Below are 25,988 nucleotides of genomic sequence, written 5' to 3'. Positions count from 1 at the left end.
CTGACACAGCTGGTGATGGAGCCAACTACAGAAGGTGCCTTGCTGGACCTGCTGTTTGCAAACAGAGAAGGACTTGTGGGTGATGTAATATTTAGGGGCTGTCTTAAGCATTGTGATCACAATAGTCATGAGGTCTGTGGTGACAGGTTGTACTCAACAATCTTTGAGGTCTCTTCCAACCTTGGTGATACTGTGATACTGTAATATGAGTGAGTTCTCAGTTGTTGGAGAAGAGGGGGTTATCAGAACTTCCAGTGGGCAGACTTTGACCTGTTTCAGAGATGGGGAGGCTCTGAGGGGCCAAGAAGTCCACAAAGGATGGACACTGCTCATGAGGGATGTCTTAAAAGTGCAGGAACAGGCCGTGCCCATGTGAATTAATTTGGCTTCAGCTGTTAAAGAGAAATCCTTCTACAATTTTTTTTAGCAACAAAAGGAGGACTAAGGAAAATGTCTGTTGGATTATTAAGCCACATCAGCACAGGTTCATGAAGGGCAAGTCCTGCCTGATGAACTTGATCTCCTTCTATGACAAGCTGACCTGCTTAGTGTATAAGGGAAAGGCTGTGGTTGTTGTTTATCTGGACTTTTAGTAAAGCCTTTGACACTGTTTTCCACAGCATCCTCTTGGAGACACTGGCTGCATGTGTTGAGGATGAATGGACCCTTCACTGGATTCAGAACTGGCTGGATGGTCAGACTGAAAGAGTGATGGAGAATGGAGTCAAATCCAGCCAGTGACCAGTCACTAAGGGTGTTCCCCAGGGCTCAGTACTGGGCTCAGGTCTCTTTAGTATATTTATGAATGATCTGGATGAGGGAATTAAGTGCACCCTCAGTAAGCTTGCAGATGACACTAAATTAGGTGGGAGAGTTGATCTGCTTGAAAGCAGGAAGACTTTTCAAGGGGATCTGGACAGGCTGGATTAAAGGTCTGAGGTCAGTGGTATGAGGTTTAACAAGGCCAGGTGCTGGGTGCTGCGCTTGGGTCACAACAACCCCATGCAAAGCTACAGACTTGGGGCAGAGCAGCTGGAAAGTTGCCTAGCAGAAAAGGACCTGAGGGTGTGGGTTGACAGATGTCTGAACAAGAGCCAGCAGTGTGTTCAGGTGGCTAAGAAGGGCAACAGCATCTTGGCCTGTATCAGGAATAGCGTGGCCAACAGGAGTAGAAAAGTGATTGCGCCTCTGTACTTGGTACTGGTGAGGCCACATCCCAAACACTGTGGTTCAGTTTTGGGCCCCTCACCACAAGAGAGACATTGAGGTGCTGCAGTGTGTCATGAGAAGGGCTGGAAAGCTGGTGAAGGGTCTAGAGAACAAGTCTAGTGAGGAGTGTCTGAGGGAACGGGGATTGTTTAGTCTGGAGAAGAGAAGGCTGAGGGGAGACCTCATTGCTCTCTACAACTACCTGAAAGGAGGTTGTAATGAGGTGGGAGTCAGTCTCTTCTCCCTAGTAGCAAGCGATAGAATGAGATTAAATAGTCTGAATTTGTGCCAGGAGAAGTTTAGATTGGATATTAGGAAAATGAAAGTTAGTAAAAACCATATTTAATAGCTCTGCAAATCAGGAAATCTAAAGGTCTACATGAAATTTCTTAAAGGTTCTTTGTAAATAAACCACTCAAACATTTATTTTCATGCTGTAAGTTAGGTTGGAGAAAAGGCATTGTGAGACATCTAATTGGCTTTGGATAGTGGTAAAACTACTGAAAATCAATAAATGTTCCTTCCTTCACAACTAGTTTATATACGAAGAGTGGTAGTTTGAAAACCTGTTTGCTAATTTATTGGACTACAAAACTCTGTGACATTTGAGGTGCAGGTTAGTTTCAAGGCAGCACAACACATTTCTGTTTGACATCCAGAACATAACTCAAGCTACACATTTCTAGGGCATGCTGCAGCTTGTCCTGTGTCTTAAGCACTTCATTTGAGCTGTATTGACTTTAAAACATCTTCCTGAGAAGGAAGGTGTTAGTTAAATAAATAAAACCATTGATTACAAGCGGAGGCACATTTGATGAATGAATGATTGTCTCACCAAGAATCCCATTAGGGATTCAGTCCAAAACTTGATGAAATGCGATGGCTTGAACCGAGCCTCTTCCACATTCAGTTCCCCATGTCCCAGCTACGTTTAACTTTTTCACTGCTATTCTATAGTCTGCAGGATGTGCAACCATCAGCAGTGGCTATCCATAAGATAAAGAGATCTTCAACACCAAGAAGCCTGTGCCCACATGTCTCCTGCTTATGCAAATGATGAACAGATGTTTACTGCTGGCTGTGACTGCAGCTGAGCATTGTGATAATCTGTGTATTTCTTGGAGAAAAAAAATAATGCCAGTAAATAAATACTACCAAGCAAAAATACCACCTGTCCTTGGAGCAAATACCAGTTAGCAGAAATCACATGATGGGCAAGAGAAAGATGGAGACCACACCACAAGAAGGGACCTCACAGGATAAAATAAATGGCCACAGAAACTACCACATGCCTGCAACCTCTCTGCTCTGGGGACAGACTTAGAGAGTTAGGGTTGTTCAGTCTGGAGAAGAGAAAGCTCCACAAAGACCTTATTGTGGCTTTTCAGCACTTAAAGGGGCAGCTATGAAAGATGGGGATAGACTTTTTGGCAGGACCTGTTGTGACAGGACAAGGGGTGAGGGTTTCAAACTAAAAGAGGGAGATTAAACCGGATAGAAGGAAGGCATTTTTTACAGTAAAGATAGTGAGACACTAGCCCAGGTTGCCAAGAGAGGTGGTAGGTGCCCCATCCCTGGAAACAGGTCAGGTCAGCTGGGCCTCCGAGCAATCTGTTGCTGTCCCTAGTGATTGCAGGGGGAGTTGGACTAGCTGACTCTTAAAGGTCCCTTCCAACCCAAACCACTATGATTCTTATAGGCAAAGTCACAGAACAAAGTTCAGTTATATAAGCTTTAGTACCACAATGAATTAGAGATTATTTGAACTGATTATAATTTAAGGGAAAGAATTGCTTTGGTGGTTTCTTGGTTGGTTGGTTGGTTGGTTGGTTGGTTGGTTGGTTGGTTTGTTTGTGGGTTTTGTTTTTTTTTTTTAATCCAGTTTGTCTGGCAGCTAAAATAAGACAATTTTATACAAGCTAATGATTAAGAAACAGGTATTTCTTGGTTCTCATAAATCACCATTTTCTAAATTTATGTTAAACATCTTTTGACCAAAATGCTCCTGAGTTCAAGAAAACAAAAAAGCACTGCAATTCCATGAGACTCATTTGTAGTAAGATTCACACACTTATCATACTTTCTTCAGCATCCAAAATGGCTTCACAGCTTGCTTTAAACAGGGATTTCTGACGAAGCATACATGAATGAAAGATAATTCCTGACCTCTTGAAACCAGTACATACACACACACAGTGCTTACTTTGTGTATCCACTTCTGTGAGTTAACATGAGAAAAATCTTTCCTGTGAAGGTGGCAAGACCCTGAACCAAAGTGCCCAGAGACATTGTGGAATATCCTTTTCCAGAGAGATTTCAAATCCACCTGTACATTACAGCCCTGGACAATCTTCTGTGAATGACCCTGTCTTAGCAGTGGGGTTACAGTATCACAGTATCATTAAGGTTGGAAGAGACCTCGAGGATCATCGAGTCCAACCTGTCTCCACAGACCTCATGACTAGACCATGGCACCAAGTGCCACATCCAATCTCCTCTTGAACAGCAGGTTGGACTAAATGATCCTCAGAGGTCCTTTTCAACCCCCAACATTCTGTGATTCTGTATATATAATATTATATTATATTATAAATAATCAGAGGATCTACTTTTTGTTAACCAAGCAGAAGAGAAAACAGTACACTTATACCTTTTTGACTTAAAATCTAACACCTTCCCTCTTTGTCTATTTATTTTCCTTCAGCACCAATCACCCTTCCTCAGTCCACCTGCATGGGTAACGAGGCAGAAGAACAGACAAGAAATTACTTACAATCTACTAAAATCTCTTTCTGCTGTTAAAACCTGAACCATCTGGGGCCTCCAAATACTCCATAACATTTACTGCAGGACTTTGGAGATGCTCCTCTGTGTTGTTATTCTGAGGGCCATCAGTGATGACCTCAATTCTGTTAAGACATGAATGCTATTCCTTCAGTTATGGCACTAGAAGTTCTTTTGGGTGGCGGAAGAAAATTTGGTACTACCAGCTGACACATTGAGTACATCTAACAGGAAAGTGGCAAAACAAAAAGATTGAATTTTCCAGCACAAATGTTAGATAAACATTTAAGAGGAAAAGCACAGCAAGCTAATGACAATATCAAGCTGATCATACTCCAGATCGACAAATATGCAGCTTGCAGCAAAGAGATACTGAAATTCTCCACCTGAAGCAATCAATCAATGAGATTAATCTTTAATACTTTCTACTTTGCTACCAGCTGGTTCTTTACAAAGTTGTGAGGTTTACTCCAGGGAATTACAATATCACATTACAGTAGTCTGGAGGACACGGCAGGAGTGCTTATCTTGGCACAGAAGCTTGCAGGGTGTCCATTTTAGCTGTGGGTGCAGCATAAACACCAAGCCAGCACTGTTGCTGTGGTCTCAGCAGACCTCTCTATGTAACAGCTGCTGATTGTTTCTTACAAGAAACTGCTCTTGCTTTGAGTGTACATGAGTGTGTTCCCAGGCAACCAGCACCAGAACAAGGGGACACAGTCTCAAGCTGTGCCAGGGGAGGTTTAGACTCGAAGTGAGGAAAAAGTTCTTCACTGAGCGAGTCATTCATCATTGGAATGGGCTGCCCAGGGAGGTGGTGGAGTCACCTTCCCTGGAGGTGTTCAAGGGGAGATTGGATGTGGCACTTGGTGCCATGGTCTAGTCGTGAGGTCTGTTGGGACAGGTTGGACTTGATGATCCTTGGGGTCTCTTCCAACCTTAGTTATACTGTGATACCTCAAGATTTTACTACCTAAGAACAGGCTGTTCAAAAATACAGGTCTTTTCTGTGAGGGTGATGGAACATTGGACCAGGCTGCTCCCCAAGAGGTTGTGGATTCTTTTTCTCAGAAGAGATTCCAAACCAAACTGGACATTGTGGAAACCTCCTACATGTGAGTGACCTTGCATCAGCCCTTGATCTCCAGAGATCCATTTCAACCCTAATATGCTGGGATTCTGTGAAAAGGAAAACTTGCACCATGACTTGGTGTCAAAAAATCAGATATCCAAGGTAAACACACAGCTTATGATTCATGCTTTTTTTCAAACTTTCAAGTATAAGAACATGAAAAGAAATAGAATAAAAAATAAATCAGTGTGTTAAGCAGAAGACTCTGCTGCCCCTCGTGTGGCATTTAGCCTTGTCTGTGAGCTGCATGCCAAAACTTCCATATAACCAAGACTCCTCAGGTGTAAACTTTATTTTTGGGTGGACCTTGGGAGGAAGTCTGGGTTCAAGGTATAGTTTAAGGAAAAGATGACAATTTCACAAGTACCCTGTGCTCTGTTATGAAGGGGCTGGGCAGAGTAGGGTCTACATATAGTCTGATGCCACCAATTACTGGTGCAACCACTGAGGTAGAGCTGGCTTGCTTTCTTCCATTGCTGTGGCCTCAGCTTCCCTACCCACCAGCGCAGCACAAATCCACTGCTGAAAACACACCATGGCCCACATGGGAGCTACATTGAACTGTTCATCAACTGCACATCTCACAAACCCCAAGCCATCCACATTATGTGCAGTGCTCTCCTTATTAGCCAGAATAACAACAAGCTGGGATGCTCAAGACAGTGAAGAGTAGGGGAAGCCTTGATAGCAGAAGAACTAAAGAAGAAAAAGCCCATGATGCACACACAACACTGCATGGAGTTAGCAGTAAAGGTTTATAAGCTCCTGCTCAGTTTCAGCCCTGCAGGCTTTCTTCTTGGGGCATTGTCTCATGCATAAGGTTTGGGGAATCACAGAATGATTTTGAAGAGACCTTTAAGAGCATTGAGTCCAACTCTTAATCCAGCATGGCCTAGTCACCACTAAATCATGTCCTTCAGCATCATAGATACATGACTTTTAAATCTCTCCAGGGACTGGGACTCTACCACTGCCCTGAGTAGCCTGCTCCAGGACTCAGAAACCCTGTTGTGGAAGAAATTTTTCCTCATGTCCCTAAACCTCCCCTGGTGCAATTTGAGGCCATTTCTTCTTATTTTATTGCCTGTTATTTGGGAGAAAGGACCAACTCCTACCTATCCCCTGCCTCCATTCAGGGAGTTCACAGTATCACAGTATAACTAAGGTTGGAAGAGACCCCAAGGATCATCGAGTCCTACCTGTCTCCACAGACCTCATGACTAGACCATGGCACCAAGTGCCATGTCCAATCTCCTCTTGAACACTTCCAGGGACGGTGACTCCACCACCTCCCTGGGCAGCCCATTCCAATGATGAATGAGTTGTAGGGAGCAAGGTCTCCCTTCAGCCTTCTTTTCTCCAGGCCAAACAAGTCCAGCTCTCTGTGCTGCTCCTCACAACACTTGTGCTCCAAACCCTCCATCAGCTTTTTTGCCCTTCTCTGGGCCTGTTCCAGCACCTCAATATCCTTCTTGTAGTGAGGCGCCCAAAACTGAACCTAGTATTCATGGTTTATGCCTTGAAGAGTGCAGAGTTCACCATAATTATGCAAGTTCAAAGGCTTCTGTTCCCAGCTCTTGCCAGGCTGGAGATGATTCACAAAGGAAGCTCACATGTCTCTGCCCATGGTCCAAGCAAGTAGTGAAGTGAGTAAACTACCAATAAGTAACACAACTTTACCAATGCTGGTGGGGAGCACACCCTGTGAATGCCACAGATATAGAGAACAGGCCTGTGCTGGTAGCAAAAATGAGTGCATACCTTTCAGCAGTGGCCAGAGCGGGCAGTCAGCTATACAGTATCAGTATAGTATAAGTACAGTATCAGTCAGGGTTGGAAGGGACCACAAGGATCATCTAGTTCCACCCCCCCTGCCATGGGCAGGGACACCCCACACTAGACCAGGCTGGCCAGAGCCTCATCCAGCCTGGTCTTAAACACCTCCAGGGATGGCGCCCCAACCACCTCCCTAGACAACCCATCCCAGGGCTTCACCACTCTCATGGGGAAGAACTTCCTCCTCACATCCAGCCTGAATCTCCCCACCTCCAGCATGGCATCCGTGCTGTCTCGTTGCACAGAGCACTCTGAGCTTAGGCATTGCCCATGATGCCAGGGTTTGGCAGGAAAGCCAGTCTCCTGCCTGACAACCAAGGCTACCCGCTGTCCCCGGCTCTCCCCTCTGTGTCAGAAGAGCAGCAAGGAGATCAGGCACGACCTTTCAGAGGCTGCGATAATCCCTGTCCTGTTCCTTCCTCCTACAACGCAGAGGGCCCCTAACCTAGCATTCTGAGGCAGCCCGAGGCCAGGCATAGAGAGGAGCACTGGGACCAGAGTCTGACCTTCCCCTGAGGCTGCCCGGCGGAGGCGCAGGCTCTGGCAGGCAGCTGCAGCCAGGCCCACTCCTGCCTCCGGCCCTCAGGGCACGGGCAACCGCGCGCTCCTCCGCGCGCTCCCCAGAGGCCACAGCTGCCCTGAGGCCACCAAAACCGAGCACCGAGCACGGCTCCTGCCTAGCCCCAAACGCCGCCCGGCATTCCCCCTCCTCCGACTCCGTTAGCCCCATGCCTTCACGGGGAGAAATGGTGCCGGGGTGGCTCGCTGCCCACCCCAGAGCCCGTGCCCGCCCCAGAGCCCGTCCCAGGAGCGCACCTGTAGTTGTAGCCGCTGAAGCGCTGACTCTCCCGCAGCAGAGCCCGATACAACCGCAGCACCTGGGCCCGGCTGGACGCTGCCATGTTGTCGACACCAGGCGGGTCCTCCGGCGACTAGGTCCCTTTCCCCGCCCGCAGCGATCCAGGGCCGCGCCGGTGCCAGGAGCCGCCTCCCGCTACCCGGCGTCGGCCTCTGCGCGCCTGGGCGGCGGGCAGGCAGGGGCGGGGGCAGCCGCGGCGAAGAGTGGCGGCGGCGTGCGGCCTGGAGGAGAGTGGCGGCGGCGGGAGCAGCGGCGCACGGCCCGGCGGTGAGTGGCGGCCGCGGATCGGCCCGGGCCCGGCGCAAGACCCGCGGTGGGGCGAGGTTGCGGCCTGAGGCAGCTCCGGGTGGCGGCAGGTGACTTTCCGGACAGAAGGCTCAGCTCAGGGCCGATTCCAGGCACGCCGGATTCCTCCAGGCCGGCACCACCGGTGTGGTGGTTTCTCTGCGGTGTCAAGCCTCGGCCTGCCTTGAAGCTCTCCCGCTGCTGCCTCGTCTGGGCTCCGTTCCGCCTTGGCCAGGGCGGTTTTGTACGGCCCATACATTGGTAGAGTAGACAGGAAGGCCTAAGCAATGAGGAGAGGGAGAGCAGCATTTAAATAAACTGCTGGTGATAGCAGCGTAGTTCTGTGGAGCTGTCCTTGAGTTGGTGTGTTATATGGGGAGGTGGGTGCTGGCGTGATGGGCTTGATAGAGGGCAATAGGTGGTGGGTGTCTTGTAATGACATTACCGTCACTAGATAACGTTGTCAGTGAATGTTTGCCTCTGCTAATGCACCAGGTTTTGGTGCAGTGATGGGTGTGCTATTTCTTTCTCTGTATTCTGTTTTAAAGTGAATCTGTTACTTAAACTAATTTGACCTGTGTATTCATAGTTCAGGCACTTTTAAAGACAAATAGTTAGATTTTGTGAAGGAGGTTAGCAAAGTTTTCCAGCCCCTGTACTTTTCTCCAGTTCTGAGAAATGGTTTTATCAACATCTTCCCCTGAGGTTTGCCGTTTGTGCAAGTTTCAGAAAGTAACTGTGTTGAGCTTTAAATGGATTTAACATGCAGGCTCACACATGTTGAAGGTGGTCTTGAAGAGGACAGTGTCTAGGCAGAAATCAATGTGCACAGTCTTACATACAGCCCACAGAACAACAGGTTACCTGAACTATTTAAAAAATAGGTTCTACCTGTTTATTTGCTGAACTTTGGGGTTTGTTCTTCCCTGCTGTGAGACTAGGATTCTTTTTCTTCTAAAGTACCTCTTTTCTAATTTATACTTGGTCTTTTTGCTGCTGGAAATAGCATATACCTAAGTCTCCCCATTGGGTAGAAGTTTTGCCACTCCCAGATGAACTTGACTTTGTAACTTACAGGCATGATGCCTCAACTGTAAGTAATACTGATTTTTAAAATATCAGTGATAATATAAGTCATTTATAATCACTATTTTCTTCACAGTGTATTCTGTATGTGGTGGCTAAGCTGTCAGCTCATGGCTCGGACAGCAGCACTCTGTGCTGGGTTAGGAACTGGCTGGAGGGCTGAGTCCAGAGAGTGGTGGTGAATGGTGCCACATCCAGCTGGCAGCCAGTCACCAGTGGCGTCCACCAGGGATCAGTGCTGGGCCCCATCCTCTTTAACATCTTCATTGATGATCTGGATGAGGGCATTGAATCAGTCATCAGCAAATTTGCAGATGACACCAAGTTGGGAGCAGATGTTGGTCAGTTAGAGGGCAGAAGGGCTCTGCAGAGGGATCTTGACAACTGGACAGATGGGTGGAGTCCAACAGGATGGCATTCAACAAATCCAAGTGCCAGGTGCTGCACTTTGGCCACAACAACCCCATGCAGAGCTACAGGCTGGGGTCAGAGTGGCTGGAGAGCTGCCAAACAGAAAGGGACCTGGGGGTGCTGATTGACAGCTACCTAAATGTGAGCCAGCAGTGTGCCCAGGTGGCCAAGAAGGCCAATGGCATCCTGGCCTGCATCAAGAATAGTGTGGCCAGCAGGGGCAGGGAAGTCATTGTGCCCCTGTACTCTGCATTGGTTAGGCCACACCTTGAGTGCTGTGTCCAGTTCTGGGCCCCTCAGTTTAAGAAGGACATTGAGACATTTGAACATGTCCAGAGAAGGCCAGTGAGGCTGGGGAGAGACCTTGAGCACAAGCCCTATGAGGAGAGGCTGAGGGAACTGGGATTGTTTAGCCTGGAGAAGAGGAGGCTCAGGGGAGACCTCATTGCTGTCTACAACTGCCTGAAAGGTGGTTGTAGCCAGGAAAGGGCTGGTCTCTTTTCTCTAGCAGCCAGCACCAGAACAAGAGGACACAGTCTCAAGCTGCACCAGGGGAAATTTAGGCTCAAGGTGAGGAGAAAGCTCTTCACTGAGAGAGTCATTCACCATTGGAACTGGCTGCCCAGGGAGGTGGTGGAGTCACCAACCCTGGAGGTGTTCAAGAGGGGATTGGATTGCTGTCTACAACTGCCTGAAAGGTGGTTGTAGCCAGGAAAGGGCTGGTCTCTTTTCTCTAGCAGCCAGCACCAGAACAAGAGGACACAGTCTCAAGCTGCACCAGGGGAAATTTAGGCTCAAGGTGAGGAGAAAGCTCTTCACTGAGAGAGTCATTCACCATTGGAACTGGCTGCCCAGGGAGGTGGTGGAGTCACCAACCCTGGAGGTGTTCAAGAGGGGATTGGACGTGGCACTTGGTGCCATGGTTTAGTCATGAGGTCTGTGGTGACAGGTTGGACTTGATGATCTTTGAGGTCTCTTCCAACCTTAGTGATACTGTGATATTTATATACATTCTGTGTGTCTCTAGCAAAAATGCTTCAGTTGCTGCTAACTGTAATTTATTGTATGTACTTACTGTGTCAGTTGTACATCTGATGCAATTGACAGCTTATTTCATAGAACTAAGATAGATCTATGTTTCTGTGTGTAAATAACATAGATAGTAATTGCAAATTCATTTTTGCTGGTACGGAATAGCCCTTTTATGCTTCTGGAAACCAGGATTTTCCATATATAGCAAATTTATTGGATATTCTCTTTATCAAAACTCAAACTGGAAATGCTAAAGGAAATGTTGCCATTGAAACAATATGATAAGCATTATGTTTCTGAAGCATTCCCTCGTAAGTCAGTGTAGTTTTGGCTCACTTTTGGCATTCCCGAAACCCAAATAGAGACTTATAAAGCAAACACACTCTGCAGTTTCTTGTGGGACCAAATTCTTCTTGTTGACGCAGATTGCCATGCCTGAAGTGGAGTCTGAGGTGCTGATGCTCCCCCACTTGTAACCTAACGTAGCTGTAAACCAAGGGTTGATACAAAGAGCAACTGAGAATCTCTTCAGTATCCACCTTCGTTTCTTTTTTGCTGACCTGTGATTTCCAGTTTGCCAAGTTTATTGCTAATGGCCCTGCCAACCTTTCTATTTAAACATCATAATTGCCAGAGCAATGGTCTTTTTTTTCCTCCTCATTTTATTCTTATACTGTATAAATGCCTGTGTGAATATGTGTATAAAAGCATGCATACAGTCATGTTGTGGTATTAGTCATGCTGCCTATCCCATATTCTCCATGGGGTAGATTTGGGTATTCACACACAGCTAACACAGTGCTGTGTTTTTTCTAGTAACCCTGTCCCATTTCCCAGGTATGGGAAATCAAAGGCAGCTTGCTTCTTGGGTTCATCCCAGTTCTTCTCTTGTGTTAATGTACTGTAACAGGTTAACCTGCCTGTTTCCCCCCAACACAAAGGTGGGGGTAAAGGTTGCACAAAACAACCTCTGGGTTGAGATAAAAAGAGTTTAATATAAAATAACATAATGCACAGTTACCTTACCTTCCCCTGTTTGCAGAAAAGGCACAGTAAAATGCAGCAAACTAGCGAGCTAACCAACTCCAACCCATCTTGCTGCCATCCCTGCAGAAAAGAACCAAAAACCGGTACCCAAAAGTAGCAACCAGAACAGGAAGCCTCTCATGTTACAATCTGAACTTCAAGCCCCATAATGCTTTGCTCCAGCTGGCACTTTCATTTTGAAGCTGGCAGGATGGCAGCATAGTATGACTCAGCACATTCAACTTAACCCGTGATACCCTGCCTCCTGCATGGGCACTCTTATCAGGGCCAGCTTCACTTGAGTCTTGGGCTGTTGTGAAAGTTCTTCCCTGAAGATTCACTTCACTAAGCATTTTCTTCCAAATACTTCTCATGTGAGGAAATTAAGTGCACCTTCAGTGAGTTTGCAGATGATACTAAATTGGGTGGGACACTAAATTGCTTGAGTGTAGGAAGGCTCTGCAAAGAGTTCTGGACAGGCTGGATCAGTGGGCCACAGCCAACTGTATGAGGTTTAACAAAGATAAGTGCCAGATCCTGCACTTGGAACGCAGCGATACCATTTAACACTACAGGCTTGGGGCACAGTGACTGGAATGTTGCCCAGCAGAAAAGAACCTGGGGCTGCTGTTGGACAGCTGGCTGAACACAAGCCAGCAATGTGCTCAGGTGACCAAGAAGGGCAACAGCATTCTGGCCTGCATCAGGAATAGTGTGACCAGCAGAAGTGGGATTGTGCCCCTGTATTCATCCCTAGTGAGGCCACACCTTGCATACTGTGTTCAGTTTTGGGTCCCTCACTACAAGAAAGACATTGAGTTGATGCAGCATGTCCATAAAAGGGCTGGAAAGCTGGTGAAGGGTCTGGAGAGCAAGTCTTGTGAGGAACATCTGAGGGAACTGGGATTGTTTAGTCTGGAGGAGGCTTAAAGAAAGCCTCATTGCTCTCTACAATTATCTGAAAGGAGGTTGTAGTGAGGTCGAGGTCAGTCTTCTCTCCCTGGTATCAAGTGACAGAACAAGAGGAAATGGCCTGAAACTGTCAGAGAAGGTTTAGATTGAGTATTAGGAAAAATGGGGACATGGGAGGAGTCACCATCCCTGCAGGTGTTCAAGAAACATGTGGAAGTGGCACTTCAGGACATGTTTTAATGGCCATAGTGGTGTTGGGTTGATGGTTGGACTTGACGATCTTAGAGGCTTTTCCAGCTGAAACCATTCTGTGATTCTGTTTCCTGGAAGCAATTCCTAGAGCAAAGTATCAGTGAGGCCTATAAGTGTTACACTGCTATAAGGTGGAGTGTATTTGATGTAAGAGAACACCTCAACCAGGTAAAATGAAGGTGCAAAGTTGTTGTGTAATATATTGGAAAGGTATATTTGGGGAAAGGTGTGGTCTCTGAGAATGGGACATGTGGAAGGCACAGAGAAGGAAAGGTTAAGCTAAGCTGTGGGTTTACAATGTATGTGTGAAATAGTAAGAATTGAGAAGATTTTAGGTAGGCTGTTTATTTTGGACTGGTGGTGAGAGGAGGGGGAATGGGATTTTTCCACTTGTAATGCATTTTGATTTTGTATGCTGAAAGGCTTTTTGTTCTGGTAGCTTTGACTTTCGGTTCAGAAAAAAACCCAAACAGTTTAAATATGAAGCAGAAGAAAAGAAATCTAAAGATAATATTTCTGAAGAGGAAACTGTGGGGCAGGAAAACAATATACCCACAGTAGCAAATTGTAGTAATAGTAGAGTTTAAGATAACCTGATTTTGCATGGTCCTAGACATTTTTGATCTTTCACCTTGTATCACTATCAGTTTTGCGTCCCAAAAGCTCTGGCCAGCATTCGTGATAGTACATTAGGGACTTTATTTCTGTTTCCATTTTTTTTCTGTCAGGGTAACTCTGCCAAAATTTCTCTTTCAGCCTGTCCCTGAGAAGAATAAACAAAGCACTGACTAAAGCTAAGAGGTGAAGGAAGCAGAGCTGAGGAAAGATTATCTGTGCTTGTGGGTAAGTAATTACAAATAAATTTTGCTGTCTGAACCAGCACTGCCTGCCTATTTAAGTAGTCACAAGGTTTTAATCCTTTTCCATTTTTAATTGATAATTAAATCTTCATCTTCACCAACTGTTAAAAGACAGGTATACTAACTCTGCTTTTGCTTTCTATGTAGAATTCATACATTTCCTAATTCCAAATACAAAGGAAATGATGAGGCAAGATAAAAAAGTAAATAATAATCATAGCTTGGTAGTTAAAAGATGATAATCTTCTGAAGAACAAATTCAGAAGGACAGATTCTATCATCTTCTTGCTGGAGCATGCCCATATCTTTCAATATAATCCCTCTGACATCCCTCCAAATACCTAAGCAATAAGTTGCTATTCAGTCTGAAAGAAGGAGGCAGAATTAGGTTCTGAAATTACAAACCCCTTATAATTGATGCAAGTTAGAATGCAGCGTAGGGTGCTCCAGTGAATGGGGAGTGGAGTGAGGCAATAGTTGTGGCTTTAATGGTTAATGGATCTTAATGGATCTCACCATTAACCTTCCAGTTTGTTATGTCCCTGTTGCCATGGCAGAATATGCTAAAGGTAATGTGTGTCCATGCCTCTATCTGTTATGTCTTAGCTCAAACTGGGAACGAGGATGGATTTTGGTGGTGATGTAGATCCATGAAATAGAGATGCCAGATTTCTTACTGGGATAGGTTGGCAGCGAGGCAGGAGAGAGGAACAAGGGGAAAAATAGCTTCAAGTACCGTTCTGGAAGATTTGCAAGTTCATCTCTTTGGAGTCCTAAGTCAAGTATGTCCCTTAATAAGAGTTCCTGTGATAAGATTTTTCAGGTATGCCTTGTAGTCTAGTATTAGTTTTGCCCAAGATAAGGCAGGTTGTGTTTTTGGGGTTCTTCTTCTTTCCTGGCACCACACCTGCTTGGTTTTCAGAATTGTTTAATTTCTGCCTTTTTTTGGAAACGATTCCTAGTGAAGTGTGTGTGCTGCATCTAAAATGAGGAAAACAAGGTAAACATAAGTAACAGAGCTTTAATGCTGCTTCTTCAATAACTTCTGTGATTTCTACATTGGTTTGACTTTCAAGACTGTGTTCAAGACCTTCATCACACAGTATCACAGTATCACAGTAAGTAAGGTTGGAAGAGACCCCAAGGATCATCAAGTCCAACCTGTTCCAACAGACCTCACAACTAGATCATGGCACCAAGTGCCACGTCCAATCTCCCCTTGAACACCTATTGAGAGTGGTTTTATTTTTGAGACTGGTGGTATAATCTTTTCATTGTTTTCTTAATTATTTTGGCTGTAAACATAGCTGCCTTTTTTAATTTTAAGATTTGTTCTAATTTTGATTTTTATTATGCTAATTACTTTTGACATGAAGATTTGCATAGTGCATTACACAGGCTTTTCCTATGGGAACGTAATACTCTGGACAGAAAACAGTGTTGCACGTGTAAAAGCGATCAGATATTGCAGAGGTAATTAAATATTAAATTCTAAATAGATTTTAATATAGAAAAGTTACTTTTTCTATTGGTACACTAGCTATATGGAAGGAAGTTTTTCTAAACAGAGAGATGGTGCTTGGTAAAGGTTAGCTTTTTCTGGTTTCCATTCTGTCCCTCTCCCTACCAATGTTTCATATTCCCTGACCCTTCCACTCCCAACGTATCTTACCCTGATAGTGCCACTTTCTCACTGTTTTCTTGTGGTAGGTTACATTCTTAATATAACATTAATGCTGTATAAAACCCTGTCCAGATGAAGACTTGAAATAAGTATGTGGGAATACCATGCTTATTGTAGTTTCATGTCTCAGACTCCCTGTGTGGTTGTTTAAAATTACTTTTTTAGTGCAGGTTCTACCAAATCCAATTTCCTCAGCTGATATTAGGAGTTCATCTGACCCCAGTGTCCCCTGACTGTTCACTCCAGACCTTGAGTGGCAGAGCTTGCTGGGCCTGTGTGGAACTTGATCTTTCAGCATGTTGCAAAATTGCAATTCTACAAATGGTTTTCAAGTGAAAAATATGAACAATTGTTACGTTTTAATGTTGATTTTCTCAGTACATAATAGACATGGCATTAATTGAAGCGTGCTTTGCCATAATGTGACCTTTAACTATAGTAGCATCTTATTCTTCATTAATAAAGATTTGATTCTTTCATGGTATTGTGTTCTTTTTTCCCTAGCTTCTTCCACCTAGTCAGTGTGTGTTGTTTCAAAATACAAGATGAGGGGATACTGCCTTTGTTGTCTAAAGACTGGATGGAAAAGTACTTCTGTGGCATAGTTCGAGAAGTATATCCTGAGCTCTAAGTTTCCAAACTCACTGAGGTTTGCTCTGGAGGGAAGTGTAACTTTCAAGTATCTGGTGCCACTCTTTCTGACACAGCTAGAACACATGGCTTTCTCAAGGCCTTTCAAACAGATAATTTCTTGTTCTTTGTCTTGTGTTTATCCAGAGTAAGTATTGAACATTAGCAAGCCTTATATGGGGTGTTACCTCATAACAGAATCAGGGAATCATTCTGTTTGGAAAAGATCATCAAGGCCAACCAAGTCTTGTCCTAAACCATGTCCCTCAGCACCACATTAAATATAATAAAACAGGAAGCTACATGGGAGCCCATTATTCTAAGGCTCTCTGAGCTATGGACCTGAATATATCATGCTTTCTAGAATGAATAACATAGAAATTAGTGACACTAGCCTTGTCCTTCATACAGCAACGCTCAAACCTTTATTTATCCTGGCGTAGCAGGACTGGATGGAAACATGATTTAAATCTAAGTCCTAACTTCTCTTGCTTTGCTTGCTAAAGAGTATCTTGACACTTGTTCTTCCTTTATCAAATTACAGGAGATCATAGAATCAGAATGGTTTGGTGTGGAAGGGACCTTAAAGATCATATAATTCCACCCCTCCCCACCCACCTCAGGCAGGGGTAACTCCCACTATACCAGATTGCTCAAGGTCCTGCCCAGCCTGGCCTTAAACACTTCCAAGGAGGGGACATCCACAACTTCTGTGGACGACCTGTTCCAGGGGCTTACTGACCTTACTGTAAAGAATTTCTTTCTAATACGCAGTCTGAATCTACCCTCTTCCAGCTGAAAGCAATTACCCTTTCACTACAAGCCCTTGAAAAAAGTCCCTTCCCAGCTTTCTTGTAGGTGCCCTTCAGGAACTCAAAGGCTGCTATAAGGTCTCAGAGGCTTCTTTCCAGGCTCAACAGTTCCAGCTTTCACAGCCTGTCCCCTTAGGGGAGGTGCTCCAGCACTCTGATCATCTGTGGCCCTCCTTTGGATCTGCTCCAACAGTCTGATGTCCTTTTTATGGAGGGTGTCATTTCACATTCCAATTCAGGACTCCATGAGGAGTGGTTGTGCAGTGCATGAGAATAAAATCCTGCTGCTCTGGCTCCCTGGCCACAATCTTCCCAGTGGCTGACACACCAGTGGGTTGTGCTGCCGTTCAGGGGGACCTATACAGGCTGGAGAATTGGGCAGGGAGAAATATAATGAAATACAATGAGGATAAGCGTAGAGTCTTGCATCCGGGAAAGAACAGCCTCATGTATCAGTATAGGTTGGGGACTGACCTGTTGGAGAGCAGTGTGGAGGAGAGGGACCTGGGGGTCCTGGTGGATAGAAGGATGACCATGAGCTGGCAATGTGCCCTTGTGGCCAAGAAGGCCAGCGGTATCCTGTGGTGTATTAGAAGAGGTGTGGTTAGCAGGTTGAGAGAGGTTCTCCTCCCCTTCCACTCTGCCCTGGTAAGGCCACATCTGGAATATTGTCTCCAGTTCTGAGCTCCTCAGTTTAAGAAGGAAAGGGAAGTGCTTGAAAGAGTCCATCGCAGAGCCACAAAGGGCTCTGTGATTAAGGGAGTGGAACATCTCCCTTATGAGGAAAGGCTGAGGAAGCTGGGTCTCTTTAGTTTGGAGAAGAGGAGACTGAGAGGTGAACTCATTCATGTTTATGTGAAGGGCAGGGGTCAGGAGGACAGAGCCAGGCTCTTCTCAGTGATGCCCAATGATAGGACAAGGGGCAATGAGTGCAAGCTGGAGTATAGGAGGTTCCACATAAACATAAACAAAACATTGTCACTGTGAGGATGACAAAACACTGGAACAGGCTGCCCACAGAGGTTGTAGAGTCTCTTCTGGAGACATTCACAACCCACATGGATGTGTTCCTGTGCGACCTGCCATAGGTGATTCTGCTCTAGCAGGGAAGTTGGACTAGGTGATCTTTCAAGGTCCCTTCCAAACCCTAACATTCTGTGATTTTGTGGGGCAGCACAGGAACTTTTGTGTAGCTACAGCAGAGACTTAAGTGTGATTAAATTGTAGTAACACAGTTTCCTTTCCATTGTTTTTAATGAGGTTGTCTAACTTAAAGTAGAAGGAGTTGCTAAGAGTTGACCTCTTGTTACACATAAAGTTTTTGAACTTTAATGTGATAGGTTTGATCAAAGAATGCTCGTCAATATCTAAAGGGCAGGAGTCAAGAGGATGGGGCCTGGCTCTTTTCAGTGGTGCTCAACGACAGAGCAAGAGGGAACAGGCACAAACTGGAGCCCAAGAGGTTCCATCTGAACATGAGGAAAAACTTCTTTGCTGTGAGGGTGCCTGAGGCCTGGAACAGGCTGTCTGGAGATGTTGTGGAGTCTCCTTTGTAAAAATTCCAAATGTGGGCAAGCTGTGATCCTGGGCAACTTGCTCTGATAGACACTGCTTTAGCAGAGAGGTTGGACTAGATGATCTCCAGAGGTCCCTTCCAACCCCCACCATACTGGGATGCTGTGAAAGAAAATGCCTTTTCCAGCAAGAAATGCTTGAAAAATCTGTCTGAGAGAAGGGAGGACATAAGGTGGCCAACTAGACAACTTTGCATATACAAATTTCATTGAAACTGTCTAAACACTATTCTTCATTTAAGCTGTGTCCCTGTATAGATGGAACACGAAGATTTAGGCACAGACATCTTTTCTTCTGTTGAAAGCCAACAGCTTCAGTTTTTATTTCATTGGGTTTTGATTCTTGAACAGAGATTATTTTTGTTACTTGATTTCCTAAGCAATGTTTGTTAGATTTGAGACATTGCAACATATATTCACACACTCATGTGTATGTTGGGTTCCCACATAAAGATTTTAGAGAAGCTCCTATCCACCTCTGCTTTAAACAAATAAGAACCTTCAGGCTTATCTTGGACATCTGCTAAACCCTGGCCTCAAAGAGACAGAACTAAGCAACTAAAGAGACAGAATGACGCAACTATGCATCACTGGGAGCTGAGTTTTGAGTTGCTGGAATTAAATTGTCAGTTTTTTTAATGCAAGCATTTAGTGAAAAAATAATTTTCTGTTAACCTTAGCCCTATACATTCTATGCTTTAGTTCCACTACATTGGACTGACATTTTCCATGCTCAGATTTTTGCTGCACATAAACATATAATGAGGATAAACCTGTATGTGAAAGAAATAGTAGGAATCTTTTAAAGCTGTTGATGTGACAATCACAGCAGTAGCCTGTCTTCCTTCAAACCCTGCAGCAGCCTCTGATAGAGCTTTATGGGAAAGATTAATTGTATGTAATGTGGCCAACTGTCAAATAATTAATTGAAAATTCAGATCTGAGGGGAGTTACCAAAATCTGTAGACTCAGATGGAGCCCTCTTCACTTTCTCACTGTTGGAGTGCTTTTGATAAGCAGTGAGCTATCTGGAATTGATCCACAGCATATTGAATTAAATGGGAATTTTTTTCATTCACTTTGATGATCTTTGGATTTAACCTGAATGCATATGATTTAATTAGCAGCAAGCTTAGGAAAGGCTGGCATGTTGGCTTTTCTAGTGTCTTACCTACTGAAACATCAGCTACATAAACCAATATGATTGTATCTATGACAATGGCAAGTGCAGGACTATCCACAGTCAGACCTTCATTTAGGCTGGATATACTACTGCTGAACCTCTTTTTGTGTTTCCTGTTAATCAAAACATTGTGGAATGATAGAATCATTTTGGTTGGAAAAGACCTTTAAGATCAAGTCCAACTGTTAAGTGTTCATATCTGATTATCTTCTATTACACATAAACCAGATCTATTTCTATGTAATTGAAAATCTTTTTATGCTGAAAAGGGGAGCAACTTGTAACTTTATTTTATGTCTGTCTACTTTTTAACCATATCCAAAAAACACTTTAAGTTATAATTAATGTTAAGCGTTAAAAATGCCAGCTTTGGAGAGGTGGTCTTCTCTTGAGAGCAAAAAGGAGGTTCTCTAGTGTCAAATGTTTAGTTGTCCAACAAAGTATTGTTCATCATGGATCATGTTGAAAGTGTCTCAGTTGCCCAGGGAGGTGGTAGAAGCTCCATCCCTGGAAGTCTTTAAGTCCAGGCTGGATGTAGCTCTAGCAAGCCTGATCTAGTGTGAGGTGTCCCTGCCCGTGGCAGGGGGGTTGGAACTAGATGAGGTCCCTTTCAACCCTAACAATTCTGTGATTCTGTAATATCCAGTCTAAATCTGCCCTCCTCAGGCTTCAATCCATTCCCTCGTGTCCTGTCACAACAAGCCCTTGTATAAAGTCCCTTCCTGGCTTTCTTGTAGGCCCCTTTCAGGTATTGGAAGGCTGCTCTAAGGTCTCCCTGGAGCCTTCTTTTCTCCAGCCTGAGCAGCCCCAGCTCTCACAGCCTGTTCCCATAGGGAATGTGCCTCAGCCCTCTGATCATCTTTGTGGCCCTCCTTTATATTCGCTACAGCAGTTTGATGTTGTTTGTGTTGGGGGCACCAGAACTGGAAGCAGTACTTGATGGGGTCTCACAAGAGCAGTGTAGAGGTGGAGAATCACCTCCCTTGTCCTGCTGGTCACAGTTTTGATGCAGCCCAGGATATCATCGGCCTTCTGGGCTGCAAGTGCACATTGCCAGCTCATGTTGAGTTTTTCGCCAGTTGACACTCCCAAGTCATTCTTCTTGGAACCACTCTTGAGCCAATCCTTTCCCAGCCTATATTTGTGTTTGGTATTGCCCTGACCCAGTTGCAGGACCTTGCACTTGGCCTTGTTGAACTTCATGAGTTTGGCTTGGGCCTATCTCTCAAGCCTGTCCACGTCCCTCTAGATGGCATCCCTTCCCTTCAGTGTGTCAACTGGACCACACAGCTTGGTGCAAACATGCACTTAGCATGTTAAACAGCACTGGTCCTAGTACTGACCCCTGAGGGATGCCACTCATTGCTGGCCTCCATTTGGACATTGAGCCATTGACTGCAACTCTCTGAGTGTGTCTATCCAGCTAATTCCTTATACAGTGAGTGGTCCACTCTTCAAGTCCATACTTTTACAATTTGGTGATCAGGATGTCATGCAAGACAGTATATACAAGTATATACAAGACAGTTTACACAAGTCCAGCTATATGACATCAGTTGCTCTTCCCTTATTCACTGATGATGTAACTCCATCTCAGAAAGCCAGATCATCAGTGGATAAGAGAAGAGGAACTGATGTAATTTTGGGGCACAAGTATTACAAGAATATCTCATTAAGCTTTAGTGAGTGATCCAGACCTCAGGGGAGAAACAATAGAGATCTAAATAGTTGAGGACTTTTGTCTCAAGCTGCTTATTGATGAGCTTATATGGTTGATGCTTTTGGGAGGGACAAAAGCCAGGGCAACTGCCCTGAGTTGTGTATGCATTTATCCCAGACCATAAATGTTTGCTGGCTCTTCCTGCTCCTCCTCCTCTTTCTTTTTTCTCCTCCTGCTTTCTCCTCACCCCTGAAAAATGTGTACCAGAAGGAGCATCTGGTTTGTTTTGCTCATTTGTTTGCTTTGCTCATAGAAATTTTCTTGTTCTCCAAAGCCAGCCAGAGAACCCAGCAGTTATTTAAACAAAATTCCCCCTAGCACACTCAGAGAAGGCCAAATAATTAGATTCATACTCCTCGAATGGATACACAGAGCAGCTTAAAACCACACACCTGAATCAGCTGGCACAAGTTGTGTTCTGCTGGAGGACAGATAACAAGAGTTCACCTGGCTGATAGGATCTGGTTGTACCTGGACAGCACTAGCACCGTTGTCCTAGAAGACTCTGATGTTCCTGATGTAGCAGGGGAGCTGAAACAACCTGGTGCCAGCATGAGCAAAAATGTCATTCATTTAGTCTGTTCTTCCACTGTGTCTAAACCAATTCTATTACAGATGTCTATGCTATTGGGAAGGAGTCTTTCTAAGCAGACAAATACTGTACTTTTAAAGCCATTTCCCACAACATCCCTCTGCTTTTATTAAAAAGAAGATTCAATGGTACATGACAAAATGGAGGATTTTGTATTTATTACCCATCAAGTGTTCCCTTTATCCAGAAGAGTTACTGTTTTCAAATTGCTGGCCCTTCAGCTTCTGATTCAGAGATTTAAATTGGAAGGAGTTAGGGACTTGCTGAACCACTTGGATACTCACAAGTCAATTGGACCAGATGGGATCCATCCTAGGGTACTGAGAGAGCTGGCAGATGAGCTGGCCCTGGCCAAGCTGCTCTCCATCATTTTTCACCATTCCTGGCTCACTGGAGAGGTCCCAGATGACTGGAAGCTGGCCAACGTGATGCCCATCCACAAGAAGGGCCAAAAGGAGGAACCAGGGAATTGCAGACCTGTCAGCCTGACCTCAGTGCCAGGCAAGATTATGGAGCAGGTCATCTTGAGTGCAATCACACAGCACTTAGAGGATGGCCAAGGGATCTGGCCCAGCCAGCATGGATTTAGGAAGGGCAGGTCCTGCCTGGCCAACCTGATCTCCTTCTATGATCAGGTGACTGCCTGGTGAATGTGGGGCAGGCTGTGGATGTAGTCTACTTGGACCTCAGCAAGGCCTTTGACACCATACCCCCGCAGCAAACTCCTGGCCAAGCTGTGAGCCCGTGGCTTGCACAGCAGCACTCTGTGCTGGGTTAGGAACTGGCTGGAGGGCTGTGCCCAGAGAACGGTGGTGAATGGTGCCACATCCAGCTGGCAGCCAGTCACTAGTGGTGTCCCCCAGGGATCAGTGCTGGGCCCCATCCTGTTCAATATCTTTACTGATGATCTAGTTGAGGGGATTGAGTCAGTCATCAGTAAGTTTGCAGATGACAGCAAGCAGGGGGCAGGTGTTGCTCTGTTGGAGGGCAGAAGAGCTCTGCAGAGGGACCTTGACAGGCTGGGCAGATGGGAAGAGTCCAGCATGATGGCATTTAACACGTCCAAGTGCTGGAGCAGGGAGGTCATTCTGCCCTTGGACTTGGCACTGGTTAGGCCACACCTTGAGTCCTGTGTCCAGTTCTGGACCCCTCAGTTTAGGAAAGATGTTGACTTGCTGGAGCATATCCAGAGAAGGGCAACAAAGTTGGTGAGGAGTTTGGAGCACAAGCCCTGTGAGGAGAGGCTGAGGGAGCTGGGGTTGCTTAGCCTGGAGAAGAGGAGGCTCAGGGGAGACCTTGTTGCTGTCTACAGCTACCTAAAGGGAGGTTTTAGCCATGTGGGGGTTGGTCTCTTCTTCCAGGCAACCAGCACCAGAACAAGAGGACACAGTCTCAAGCTGCACCAGGGGAGGTTTAGGCTGGATGTTAGGAAGAAGTTCTTCATAGAAAGAGTGATTGGCCATTGGAATGTGCTGCCCAGGGAGGTGGTGGAGCCACCATCACTGGAGGTGTTTAGGAAGAGACTTGATGGGGTTCTTGGTGCCATGATTTAGTTGATTAGATGGTGTTGGATGATAAGTTGGACTTGATCTCAAAAGTCTTTTCCAACCTGGTTAATTCTATACTATTCTATTCTATTCTATTCTATTCTATTCTATTCTATTCTATTCGGTCTGACAAGTGCTGAGTAGAGTGAGATAATGACTTCTTTATCTCTGCTTGTGATGCCCTTTTTGATGCAGCTCAGCATCTTGTTGGCTTTCTTTGCCACTGCAGCACACTACTCCCTCATGTTGAGCTTGTTGTCCACCTCAAGTCCCTTTTTCGCTGGGCTGCTTTCCATCCAGATGGATCCCAGTCTGAGTTGCATTCCTGGGTTAAGTATTCCCAGGTGCAAGACCCTGTTGAACTTCATAAGGTTCTTGCTAACCCACTCCTTCAGCCTGTCCAGGTCTTCCTAGAGGATGGCTTTCCCTTCTGGAGTGTCAACCTCCACACTCATTTTGGTGTAATCTGCAAACTTCATCAGTGTACTCTTTGTCCCAATATCCAGATCACTTATGGAGCTATTAAACAGCATTGGGCCCAATATCAATCCCTGGGGGACCCCAGTTGTGAGGGGTTGCCAGTTTTAGAAAGAACTATTTACTACCACCCTCTGGGGACCAGCCTGTCAGCCAGCTCCTCACAGACCACCTGTCTAGGCAGCTCCAAAGCCATTTTGAAGACAGTGATAATCACAGAGCTTTTCCTTTATTTAAAAGGAATTTGTTGGAGCTTTCTGCTTTCGTGAATTCTTGCAGCTCCTGACTTGCCCTGTATTCCCAAGAGCCGTCTTAAAGCATTATTCTGTTCATGGCAAGTAGTTGTTAAGCCGTATAAGACCCAAATAAATATTTTAAACAAGTCTGCTGAAAGCATGGGAGTAGCACTGAGGGAATTGTATTCTTTTATATTTTTTCTAGTAAGGGACACTTATTAGGGGGAGCAGATGGGCACTACTCATTTTTGGCATTCATTGATAAGCCTCCTACCTCTCCAGGTAGCTCAACAAAAATGATAGCACCGTAGTACTGTTCTCATTTTATTGCAGTTCCTCTCAGACTTGTTAGTCTCCTGTCTCTGTTCTCCTCATTCACAGCCTTCTGCTGAATTTTTTTTTCCTCTGTTTTAAGTTGTTCTCTGTTCTAAAGTCACCAAGGGAACTCCAGGAGGGGCTGATGCAAAGTCTTTGTATGCTTGGTGAGCATTGGGCTCAAGGATGTCTTGCCTTTGTCATCTTCTCTGTGGCTAGCTTGCAAATTTTATTTTCTTCAGCCCATCCTTATGAAGTAATCCATTCAATGCTGAATTATGCTGTTCCTCAGGGGACTGTTCTACCACTTGTCATTATTAGTATTGCAACATGTTGAAATATTAAAAGAATTAAGAGCAATTTGGAATCCATCCTCAGCTGCATTTGTTCTCATCACAAAAGGACACAAATCTGGCACACAAGTCATTAAAAGACAAAGCTTTACCTATATAAGAATACATTTTTTAAAGGTTTAATCAACAATTTAGTTCTTCTCTGAAGAGGCAGGGGACATACTTCTAAAATGGGAAGTGAGTCTGTGAAACTGTCTAGACTGTGTTTAGAGCTGAAGGACTAACTCACACCTTCCCAGAGCATGCATCTGTGAAGTAGGCCAGGAGCTGCTTTTCCCCACTTGCTTACTGTGCAGGTCAAAGTCAGATATTTTTGTTATGATAAATGTGCTCCTTTTTCTTAGCAAGCCTTTGGAACAGACGCAGTTTTCCTGCATATTACTTCAAAATGCATCCCCTGATTGCATTAGAAAATGGGATCAACAAAAGGCACATATTTGATACCAGCCCAAAAGAACCTCTTGGGTACTGTGGGCCGATGGACTTTAGAATATCATAAGCTGGACTTTTAGAATAAACCAGGTTGGAAAAGACCTTCAAGATCATCATGTCCAACCTAATATCCAGCCCACCTAATCAACTAAATCATGCAACCAAGCACCCTATCAAGTCTCCTTCTGAGCGCCTCCAATGATGGTGACTCCACCACCTCCCTGGGCAGCCCATTCCAAAGGGCAATCACTCTTGGGGTTTTGTTCTGGTATTTATTTTTCTGTGTTTTGTTTTGTTTCCTTACAGTTGGTTCAATATACTCTGTGTGTGAGAGAGAAGCTTGTCCAGGGAGTGATTCAGGACCAATGCCTCACGTGAAAACAAAATATTGTGTTTGTCTGATGGGAGAAAAACTTTAGTTCTTCAGGATGCTGAGTGTTGTGCTGTCATCTGCTGAACCAGTTAAGGAGACATTCAGTTTAAAGTATTATGAAGCTATTGAAAAGTATAACTGTTTTGTTGGGATGGTATCATATCAGACATCAATGTACAGGTGGGGAACTAGAGACAAGGCGAGGACTGGAGGAGTAGGAAATGTTTATTGTAAATAAGTAATAAAAGGCTGTGGCCAGAGAAAGTGAGATGTTGATAAAGAGTTGAAGAGTGGTGTAACCCAGGACTGTGTGCTCACATGTGACTCTGGCTGTGTATGAATTTGTTGCATTGAAAGGGTGGAAGATAGAATATAG

General features: G+C 45.0%; 2 protein-coding genes across 4 annotated transcripts in view; one reads left to right on the top strand and one right to left on the bottom strand.

Moving 5' to 3' along the window:
* The window catches only part of LYRM4 (LYR motif containing 4), a 76,234-nt gene extending 68,348 nt beyond the window's left edge, over window positions 1–7,886 (bottom strand). For both annotated transcript variants that reach the window (XM_054164082.1, XM_054164083.1), the window contains exon 1: window positions 7,778–7,886. In XM_054164082.1, coding sequence (XP_054020057.1) covers window positions 7,778–7,863 — 86 coding nt within the window. In that variant the 5' untranslated portion in view covers window positions 7,864–7,886. The remainder of the gene's footprint in view (window positions 1–7,777) is intronic.
* Window positions 7,887–7,975: 89 nt separating this feature from the next.
* FARS2 (phenylalanyl-tRNA synthetase 2, mitochondrial) overlaps window positions 7,976–25,988 on the top strand; it is a 220,580-nt gene continuing 202,567 nt past the window's right edge. The window contains exons 1-2 of one of the 2 annotated variants that reach the window (XM_054164080.1): window positions 7,976–8,087; window positions 13,581–13,667. The gene's annotated coding sequence lies outside the window, so the exon portion shown is untranslated. Of the gene's footprint in view, window positions 8,177–13,580; window positions 13,668–25,988 lie in introns of both variants that reach the window. The other variant, XM_054164081.1, reaches the window with a different exon arrangement.

Source organism: Dryobates pubescens, chromosome 9 (genome assembly GCF_014839835.1).
Source record: "Dryobates pubescens isolate bDryPub1 chromosome 9, bDryPub1.pri, whole genome shotgun sequence".
In the NCBI taxonomy this organism is placed as follows: domain Eukaryota; kingdom Metazoa; phylum Chordata; class Aves; order Piciformes; family Picidae; genus Dryobates; species Dryobates pubescens.
This window is presented reverse-complemented; position numbering and strand designations above follow the sequence as displayed.